Source organism: Grammomys surdaster, unplaced genomic scaffold (assembly GCF_004785775.1).
Source record: "Grammomys surdaster isolate TR1022 unplaced genomic scaffold, NIH_TR_1.0 126187, whole genome shotgun sequence".
In the NCBI taxonomy this organism is placed as follows: domain Eukaryota; kingdom Metazoa; phylum Chordata; class Mammalia; order Rodentia; family Muridae; genus Grammomys; species Grammomys surdaster.
The window spans coordinates 3,006,913-3,017,928 of NW_021620993.1; the positions used below are offsets into that span (position 1 = coordinate 3,006,913).

The 11,016-nt window shown below is 52.7% G+C and overlaps 1 protein-coding gene across 1 annotated transcript in view; it reads right to left on the reverse strand.

Annotated features, from left to right (window-relative positions):
- Nucleotides 1-10,888, reverse strand: part of Ppp2r2c (protein phosphatase 2 regulatory subunit Bgamma) — an 83,692-nt gene extending 72,804 nt beyond the window's left edge. Inside the window, exon 1 of the mRNA XM_028758237.1 lies at nucleotides 10,819-10,888. Coding sequence (XP_028614070.1) covers nucleotides 10,819-10,888 — 70 coding nt within the window. The remainder of the gene's footprint in view (nucleotides 1-10,818) is intronic.
- Between the last annotated feature and the right edge of the window lie 128 nt (nucleotides 10,889-11,016).

Below are 11,016 nucleotides of genomic sequence, written 5' to 3' on the forward strand. Positions count from 1 at the left end.
CCTCAGCTTAGATATCACCTTCCCCAAGAAAGGCACCCCTGACCCTTGATAGTTTCTGCCTCTCCACTCTGGTCCCTCATCACCAAGGACATGGGGGCACTGAGGTCAGCAAGGTTCGGGTGAGGGTTTCTGGTATGAAATTCTTTTCAAAGGGCAGGGTTAGACAGGTCTCTCTATGTAACCCTGGCTGTCCTGGAACAATGTAAACCAGGTTGGCTTCAAACACACAGAGATCCTTCTGCCTCCAGAGTGCTGCAATTAAAGGCGTGTGTTTGTACCACACCCGGAGCTTCAGAAGTCTCACTGGGGCCTTTTGGACTGAAAGCAGGAGCTTTTGCTTGGTCAGGTCATGTGGCAAAGATGGCAGCCCATCAAGATCCACACTCTCTTAATAATAACAACATCCCTGGGCTACCTAGCCACAGACTACACTCTCCAGCTCCCCCTTACAACTGAGTGGATCCACGTGACTCGCTCCAGCCAATGGAATGTGAGAGAAGTGAGAGGTATTTGTGAGCCAAAGTGTCTGGGAGGCCAGTGAGCTACATCCACACAGCATCTCAAAGATTATAGGGGAAGAGAAAGCTGACAGGTGGAAGGGACTGGCCCCCCTAAATTTGCCCACCACCAGGCCGGCCACAACGGTGAAGATTAATTGCTAATGACACAAGGTCTAGAATCACCTGGTGTCCTGGTCTCTGAATAACCCTAGGAGGGATCTTCTTAGTTGGGCTAACTGAAGAAGGAAGACCCACCCTGAACATTCCATGGGCGGGGTCCAGGACTGAATGAGGCACAGACACTGGATTAAAAAGAACTGAATGTGCACCAGCATTCACCTTCCCTTACAAGGTAACCAGCTACAAGCTCCTACAGCCCTGATTTCCCTACCGTGGTAGATTGTACTTTGAACTGAGCGCCAGTATAAACCCTGTCTCACCTGAGTTGCTTTCAGAATGTTTTATTATATAGGCAGTCACGACATTCAGCCACTGGGTCTGGGGCTTCTGTAGAACTGGTGTCGGTATGGCATTACCACATTCTAGAGGAAGAGTTCTCAGCATCCAGACAGGAGTCTATCCTCTGCTCTCAGAGAGTGCTGGCTCCCCACACACTGACTAGTTCTGAAGAAAAAGCCTCTCAGCAGCAGCAGGAACACACACAGGTGGGCATGTGCTAATCCTTCTGCTGCTCTCACCCTGGAGAGAAAGATGGCTCATCCCCTCTGTGCCAGGCCCTGGAGGGCTGTCCTATTTGTCACCCACACACAGCAGCTGCCACACCTCAAGGGGAAGTCAGCCACACCCACTCTTCCTTCTCTTCCATATGGTCACCAGGTATGGCCTAACAGAATCCCCCTTTAGCTACTGAGCAGGTCTGAACCAGCTGGGGCACTGGAAGCTCCTGGTAAAAGGCAAGACTTCTAACCACTGGGCATGGACCCATGGAGGTGACACTGTGATCCTTACAAGGCCACACAGAGTACCTTCAGCAGGTTGGCAGTTTGAAAACAGAGGGCAACCCAGCCTGGATCATGAAACACTTGAGAGGCCCAGCATGGGCCTCACATCCTGCTCCGCATCAGTCCACGTGAGGAGAAGATTTAGGGACAATTTGTGAGTCCTGCACATTTCAAAAGCCTCCAGCTGACGCCTGGGTGGTTGGGAGCCCCTATGCTTTGAAAATAAGAAATGTGTGCTGGAGTTCAACGGCAGCAGAGCCCCACCAAAGCCAGTATTCTGAGCAGCTACACACTGGACAGACAGCACGCTGTGGAGCTCACTGGGCGCTCCACATACTCTGATCTTACTGAGGGGGAAATGGAGGTGTGGGCACTTGCCTAGTTGCATGGGGAATAAGGCTGAAGTTTAAAAGCAGGCAAGCCATCTGCCCACAGGCTTGGCCACCACATTTAGTAACTAGGACCACCAGGGCAGGGACAGCTGGCCTACTCACTTCTGACTACACGCCATGCCTTAGGAGGTAGAGTTTGAGATGTCTGTGCAACGTGGCAGTTACGGGCTCCATGGAGAAAAGGGCCCTGCAGTGCAGAGGGGAGGAAGGGAGGGTCTACAGAACTCTGCCTGGTAGCTCTGAGAGCTGCAGGGTGAGCATCATTCCGCAGGAGGTCTGGCATGGTGATGCAGAAAGTCTGGGACTTTAGTGCTCTTCACCCAGCACACAGTCAGTGTTTGTGCCTGGCAGTGTCTGGGCTCCTCTCCTGAGCCCAGAACACAGTTGCCTGCTGCGGGAGCAGGACCCACCCAAAGAGCCTTGGGGGCTCTGACCCTGACACAGTAGGGCCATTGTCCTCCAAGACAGGGGCTGAATGGCCCATTAAGGCAGAACAAAGGCTGCCACATGCTCTGGCTTGGCAGTGTGGGTGGTTCCTCACCAAGGATGGGGTTCTTAACCCGAGGCTACTTTAGGCTGGATACACAGGTGAACCTGGGGGGAAAATTGAAGGCTGGGCCCATTCTGCCACCTGCTCTCAGGAGTGCAGGTGTTAAAATTTGTACTCTAAAATCAAAGAAGCTCTAGAGGCTGAGGCAGGAGGAGTGAAAGTCAAAGGCCTGCCTGGGCTATAGAGTGATGAGTTCAAGGCCCATCTGGCAACTTGGTGAACCTGTCTCAAAATGAAAATAAGAAACCTACAGTGTGGCTCAGTGGTAGGGCTCTCACCTAACATGTGCAAAGAAGAGAAATAAGTGGGTGTCTCTTCTCCTATCCCACGTCCTCACCCGAGGTTTCATAAATGCTGTTATCTTGAAGGTTAGTGTCTCTGCATGTCACTGCTTGGACACAATATCTAACAGAGCTGGCTCCTTCAGTGGAGACATGCCGCAGGCAGAGGGCTATGTAGAGGGACGAGTGGCCATGTGAGGTTCGAAACACTGGACATTGAAGGGGAGGAGCCTGTTCCAAGCCTCACCTCCTTAGAGTCCCCCCACTCCCCAGAACCTCAGTTCCAAGAGACATGCTTGGAAATTTCAAGACAGGACAGCACAACCAGATTGGCCCCACACACTTGGTACAGGGTCCTTGCAGACTGCCCAGGCTGTGCACCACGAGACCAGCCCTGTAGCCAAGCCTGGAAAACCGCATGACCTCATGCTAAGTTAGAAAAGCACCTTCAATCTTGTTTCTATAATGACATTACTGTTGTTATTAAAAACAGACCCCGGCATAGAGACAGACTCAAGGGAGGTCCTGCAGGCGGCTGGCATGGGCGGCCCCTATGCCCTTTCACCTGCCAGTTCCGACCTTCTGCACCTCCTACTCTCTCCACGGAACCCCAGGACTTCACCTGGCAACACTGCTCGCCTCCCAAGGCCCAGAACATCACTCATCAAAATGCCCCTTAGTCCCTGGAGCCTTAAGGACAAAATCCAAAAGCTAGATGGAAAAGCAAGAACCAGGAGCTGGTGAGGGAATACACCAGAACTTGCTTTTGAGGAGGAAAAGGCACAAAGCCGTTTTTGTTTGTGCCTGCTCAGCTCCAGCTGAGTAAAGGGGACCCAGAAGCCAGGAGTGATGGTAGCACCTATAGCCCAGAGACATGGGAAGGAGGGTCGAGAACCTGAGGTGAGCTTCCACTACATATGATTTGGAGGCCAGCCTGGGCTACATGAGACAGGGCAGGCGGAGGCAAGGGTTTAGGGAAACTAGAGTGGTGACTTCCTTCCCCACATGCAACTGTAGTATCTACACAGCGCTTTGATCATTGAGCATTATGACATGTAAGCTACCAGGCAACACAGGGAAACTGAGGCCCAGAGATGTGAAGGATGTGACGCTACCTCCCCCAACCCCTTAATGGGAGGCTCACTAAGCCTCTCCAACAGAAGCAAGGGGAGCACCAATCTAACAAACACTGGCTCTTCCCGGACTATGTGTCAGCACCACTATCCCCTCCCCTAAACTCAGTTTCCTTGTAGGTAGGGTTGGGCTTTGGCTGGCCAGACTGACCAGAGTTCTGGGGGCAACTCTGGCTTCAGCCATATCTCATTTGTAGATGCTATTAGGAGGGGCCCCTGAGCTCCAGTCCCTGGTGAGCTGAGAACAATTTTCCCAATGCCAGGGGAAGCTCATAGAGACAGAGACATCAACAGCAGTCCATTCCTCATGGCTAGTGATATAAGCAGCGGCCAGAACCATGGAGGGAAATCAGGGCCAAGCAGCCCTGACTTGAGTTGCATAAGAGACACAGGGGAGCTCCCCAGATAAGGAGCTGGTGCAAACCTCTTCAGGTTTTCCTACCTTCAGTCTCCTTGGTGTTAAAGGCTTCCTCCTGGGTTTCCTGACAGAAAGCCTGAGGTAAAGGCCTAGAAATCTCCCTCCTGCCACAAACAATGCAGGCTTAACACTCATCCCCCACTCAGGGTGCCAAGACGGCTATGAGAAACCATGGGGCTTCTGTATTCTATCAAGTGGGCCCCACTTCCAATATACTCTATCTTATACTCATTCTCCAGAACTAACCCCTGCTCCCATTCTGAAAGCTGCTGGGAGATAGAATTACCCTCGGACCAATCAGAGCAGCCACTGCCTGAGGTCTCTTTCTAGGTGCACAGGTCAGGGAGGGGAGGCTGGCCAACCGAGGGATCAGCGTAGCCACCGGACATTCGATGGATGTGCTAGACCCCACAAGCCAGACCCCTGCTCACTTGAAACCTCTGTATTCCTTCAGCTACAAAGCCACTAGTGTCTTGTAAGGACAGACAACTCTAACATCACACAGAATACACAGGCGTGGGTGAAGAGACACCCACGTCCTGGAGTGATGCCTGAGGAATTTCAGGAAACAAGAGACCATACTCCCTCTGTATGTACCACCGGCAAACAGGGCAACTGGTCACTACTGGGACTACCCCTAGGCTGAGCTCCTACCCCAGGACATGTCCCAGCTGCATGCTGTGGACAGCCCAGAGGATAGGCTGGACAGCACACTAGGAGAAGGATGGGTGTGTGGACTGGGTCTAGCCAAGCCCAGGCTTGTCCATCTTACTCATGATATACTCATGAGTCTTACTCAAGACTCATGTACCTAAGTCTTGGGCCTGTCTCAAAACAGAGCCACCAGCATCCTTTGGGAGATCTATGTAATTCTTGGAAATGTCTCATAGACACTTGCCAGTACTCCATTCTAGAGCTCCCCCTTTTTTAGGCTCAGATCCCTCCACTGCCCTGAAAGTTTCCACTTCATTACTTATTCCTGCTTCCCAGCACCCCCATCTGACAACCCCCTTTCTTAGGCTCAAGTTCCCCCACCACCCTAACAGCTGCCATTTCTCAAGTTCTCTGTGCCCTGCACCCACAGCTGAAAGCACACCAACCCTCAACACAGCTGAGTTCAGTCAAGAACATGCACCAAAAAACCCACCTAGCTATTCTAATTCACATCAAGGTGTGTTTGTGGCCTGGGGTGGGGGCTGCGGTGCAGCTAGATACTCAGATGAGGTTCTGTGGCCCCTTCTACTCCTCTATGGGGGAGATAGAAACAGTGAACAGGCCGATTTGGGGTGATCTTTTGCAAGTGGGCACAGCTGAATGCCACAAGATGGCAGTTGTGTGGCTCAGAAGCTAGTCCTGTACAACAAAGGATAAGGGGATGATGTCTAGGGAAAAAGAGATAAACCTTGCGGTTCTGATGTTAGAATCAGAGAATGCTGAAGGAGAAGGACATTTGCAGGTCACTAAATTTGCCTTTCCCTCACTAGATGAGAAGGTAGACCGGAGACTTCTCCACACTGATAGCTACTTAGCAGCACACGGCTGCCGAAGCCATTCTCTTCCAGACAGCCAAGTTATCTGAGTCAACACGAAGCTCTGAGTTTTCATCTCTGCAGCTTGTGAGTCAGGCTGACCCAAAGACAATAAAGGAAGTCATGGCATCAGGTTGTCTGGAGAGAGTTCTCAGTACAAGGTACCCAAGCTGGGAGTGTCTGGGACCTCTACTCCAGACTTATAAGGATCTCCAGAATTGCCGGGCGGTGGTGGCGCACGCCTTTAATCCCAGCACTTGGGAGGCAGAGGCAGGTGGATCTCTGAGTTCGAGAGTTCGAGGCCAGCCTGGTCTACAGAGTGAGTTCCAGGACAGCCAGGGCTACACAGAGAAACCCTGTCTCGAAAAAAACCAAAAAAAAAAAAAAAGGATCTCCAGAATTAGGGGAAAATGGAATCATCTTCCTAGCTCCTATATTAAGTCAGCAGAGTGTGTGACATCCAAACATGAAGGTGAGAGTTCAAGCTCCGGCATGTACATGAGAGCTCAACATGCACGTACACACAGACACACAAGTTACCACAACGGGGGAGCAGAGAGAGGTGGATCCCTAGTGCTCACTGGCAAGTCAGCCAGCCCTAACAATAAGCTCTGGGTTCAGTGGAAGATCCCATCCTGCACCCCCCAAAGAAATAACTATGGGACTGGAGCAACGCCTCATAAGTTAAGAGCACTTGCCGTTCTTCTAGAGGACCTGGGTTCAATTTCCAGAACCCATAAAGTGGCTGTAACTCCAGTTCCAGAAGATCCAATGCCCTCTTTTCATATCTCTGGGCAACAGGCACACCTTAGGGTAGCAAAAGAGCTGAGACAAATACTAGTACAATATAGGGAAATGTCTCTGTGTAGGCAGATCATCCGTTCCAAATGGAGGAAAGATGGCATGACAAAGAAATGCTAGACCAAAGCAAGTACTAAAATCACAAATGCAAACCCCTGACGCTGCATCTCCATGTCCATTGTCAAAGCACTCCTCAGAACTTAAGCTCCCTCAAGCTGTGTTGACTGCAACACACTTCTCTCCCTTGGGCTGGCTCCACACCTGGGCTGCAGCTTTTCTCAGCAGGCATCCCATGACTCTGGCATCTCCAACATCTTGGGGTTTCCAAGGCGATCTAGGCTTCACATTCACAGCGTCATACAATGGCCTTTCTGGGCTTCCACTTGGTGACACCCCTGATGCATGCCTGGCCTCAGTAGCTTTCCTTAGCCATGGAGAGACATCCTACAACCCTTTCCTTGTGACTCTAAAGCCGGAGCCAGTGGCTGGAGCTCCCAGGCTCTGCCATTTGATGGGGCTGGAACTTGCTCCCCTTATTCGATTACACCTGCATCTGCTTTCTGTTGTACATGGTTTCCTTCTGAGTGTAAGCTTTTCTTTGATTCCTTTTCACAAGCTGGAACCTTAGCTAGGTGGGTCTTGCCCTGAGGTTACCACCCCCTTTTGTTCCATTTAACATCAGACTTTTCTCTAAATATGTTTTTATCTCCTTGAGCACTGGATTTAGCTCCATTCCACTTCCTGGTGCTCCTTTTCTCTTCCAACTGTACATTTTGTATTTATCTTTGTCCAGCTTGCTCCTTCTCATGACCAATCTGCGTAAGAGTGATTACTGATAACCACACAACAGAGTCAATACAAGGCTGTCTTGAAATTTCCTCTGCTAACACCATTAATCAAAAATTTTACAAAAAAAGATTCAATTTGGCTTCAGACAGACTTTTCGGACAAGAGCAAAGAGCAGCTACATTGTTTGCCAAAATAGCACAAGAACGGTCTCTAGGCCACTTACTAATAGTATTCTTCCCCTCTGAAACCTCTCGAACTGGGCCCCACAGTTCAAACTGCCCTCAGCATTGTCTTCCCTACTTATACTAGGATGACCAGTTAGGCCCTGCTTAAACTGTTCAACCGTTTTTTCCAGTGCAAAATCCCAGAGTCTTCCATTTTCCTCCAACAGACAGCATGGTGAAGCCAGTCACAGCAAGACTCGCTCCCTGGAACCAACCTCTCAGTCACTGCTCTATTGCCGTCAGGAGACATCATGACCATGGCACCTCTTATAGAAGAAAGCTCACAGTTTCAATGGCTTGCTTAGTCCAGTAGTGGGTGGCGGGGAGCATGGCAGCAGGCATGGCAGCCATGGTGCTGGAGAAATAACTGAGCATTCTACATCCTGATCGCCAGGCAGAGAGATGGAGACTGAGTCTGGCATGGGCCTTTGAAATCCCAAAGCCCACCCCCAGTGACACACTTCCACCAACAAGATCACACCTCCTAATCCTTCCAATCCTATTATACAGATCCACTCTGGGTTACTAAGGGTTCAAATACAGGAGCCTCTAGGGCCGTTCTCATTCAAACCACCACAGTGTGAACAGAACTCAAACTGTTCTGAGGATATTTAAGATTTGCGAAGAGACTCGGGGCAAAAAGATGACACTGAACTGGGAATTGTAGGAGTTGGTCTTCAGAAGGGGTAGGGTGTCTCGGAGAGAAGAGAAAGTCATTGAAAAAACGACCCAGCGTCAGGAAGAAAATGGCTAGCTTAAGGATAGCAGTAAAAGACAAAGCTGGAGTGCATCCGTGAGCAAGGAACCTACCTCCAGGGGGGATGGGAGGGCATACACCTAGGTCTTTTTCAAAGTGAGTCCCTAGGACATGACGACACTAGTGACATTTATCAAGTGCCTCCAGGAAGCCCAATCCTTTCTGAGAGCATTTTACACTCTCGGGGCCATGGTCATCTCAACAATCCCGAGCTAGAGGCCACTGTGACTCCTCCCTTTACAGAGAAGCCAAATGAAGCCCAGTGACTCATCTAGGGAGGCTGAGCAAGTTGAGAGCCATAAGTAGAACCTGTACAAAACTCTGTAGACTGGGTGACAAATCTGTGACCTTGAAGTCAGAATGTAAATCCATCAGGATGCTATAGTGTGACTGGGGTGGGGAGAGTGTGTATGGGAGACCTTTATTAGGGAGATCAAAATCCCTAACTCCTTCCAGTTAGATCCTAAGGGAGTGTCACTCGATGTTATTTTTCTACATCCCTAAAGGGTAGAAGCATCTGAGTCCTGTGTCCCACACACACTCCTCACTGCCCAGGGCCCATGAGGAGACTTTCTACCAGCCCCTACGTGAAATGCTAGGACACAGTAGGTTCTCAACACATATAGCTGCCAATCACCTCTACAGGGCGAAGATCCTCGATTTCTCAGAGTCTCAACGAAAGGGGGGTGGGCTTGTTTCCTCCCATTGTACAAATAGGGAAACTGAGGCATATGAAAAACGACCTCCCCACAGGTCACAGGGCTCTTTGCTACAGCACAGAATGAATGAGGACAAGGGACCTCCATCAAACCCCAGCGTTGGAATCTGAAGGTGCACCGGATAGAAGTAGCAGCCACTGAACCATGAAGGTACTTCCTCCTGTGAACCTTGCTGGGGTGGGTTTACTAAAGAAGAGAAAGTAGGATACGGATGGGAGCAACACTTTTGAGTTGTCTGCCTGTGAGGTGGGCAGTATGCATTTTGTTTGGTACACATAAGCTCTGAGGCCCACTGGATCGTTCCCAGTGTGCAGATAAGGAAACTGAGGCTTTCCCCTAGAAAGCCAGAGCAACACTGGCCCTGCACACGACTCCCTGCCAAGAAGCTCCGCAGCCGACCAGTCACGCAGGCTGCCTTCTGCCGCTAGGCAGGCTGTGAGCAGATAATCATCTTCACGAAGCGCGACCCTCCTCCGCATCACCCAGCGGGCGACAAAGGGCTGAGTTCTGCGCCAGGAGCCTTCCAAAGCCCCGTTAGGGCAGCGCCGCCACCCAGCCCGGGCCTGGCAAACCTGCCCCCTCTCCCCGCACACCCCGCGGCAACGCGTGACTCAGCGGTTCTCCTCAGCGCGCGGAGTGCCGCTCTCAGCATCAGCATCCGCACGCCCGGGTCGCACACCTAGCCTCTGCCTCCGGGGTCCGAACGCCCGCCGGGAGACGCCGCGCCCGCCTCATTTCCGGCGGAGCTCGGCACTGGGGAGGCCGTGCCCACGCAGGTTCCTTGGAGCAGGCACCCAGCGCGCCGGCCCCCGGGACTCAGTGCCAGGGCCCCTCCCACCGGGTCAGCCGCCAGCTTAAACCCTGGACACTCTCTCCACCAGGCCGGCACCCCGGGGAAGAGGCGCCTACACTGCCGGGGATAGTCTCCAGCACCCGCGTGCCGGCGGCGGGCTGCTGTGGCCAGATCTGGCACTCCCTCACTGTAGCCCAATTACTTCTCAGGCCCCTGGCTGCGCGCTGGAGCTGTCCCCACCGTTCCTGTGGCCAGTCAGGGCCTGGGGACTCCGGAAGTTACTGTCACATTAGCAAAGGACACCGATCCTCTGCATCCCACCAGCCTTTGGTGGGGGTTGACGCACAGGGCCAACTTAGGGGGTTTTAAACGCAGAGCCTGTTTGGGGGAGCATGCCCCACTTTTCCGGAAAACCATGAAGGTCTGGCCCAGCTCCTGTCTCAGTAGCACTACCCAGGAATAAAACAGTAGCCCCTACGAGCCTCCTTCCCCCTCCCACGCAGGGAACCTGCCTCTGGAGGCCAGGGAGGTGCCAGGGCAGCTGAACCCTAGAGGATCTGGCAATGGAATTTTTCCCTCCTGGGTCCCTCTCCAGGGAGTGGGCAATCTAGAAATTTCTGCGAGCTTTGGCTCGGCTGAAAGGGCAAATGAAGGATTTTTAAGCCTTTCCAGGTCCTGGAGATTTCCACACTAGATCTGCTGCAGCCTTGGGCTTTGTAAATGATAGTCAGGGCCCGATCCAGTGCCACCCGGCGGGGGAAGGACAGATGCGTTCCCGTGGGCGGCACGGAGGAGGGCGCTGGGCAGCGGCCGAAGCCCCCGGGTTCCCTCCCTCCCGGCCCGGGGTCGGGGTGGGGGTTGGGGGGACACGACACACAGCGCGCGGTCCAAACCTTCGGAGGGCATTCGGTGCGACGGCATCCCCACGCCGCGGCCGGCCGGAGGGGGTCTCAGACAACACGTACGTTACCTTCTGTCACATAGCTGTGGTCCCGCAGGAAGCTGTGGTTAATTTTCCGCGTGTCCGTGTCCTCGCCCATTGAAGGCCGCGCCCGGTGCCCTGGGCATGCCCCGCCGCCGCACACCGATGCAATCCGCAGAGGTCGCGCCGGGCGCGCGGGCCATGCCGCCGCAGCCTAGCAGGGTCTCGGGCCGCCGGGGCCCGGGA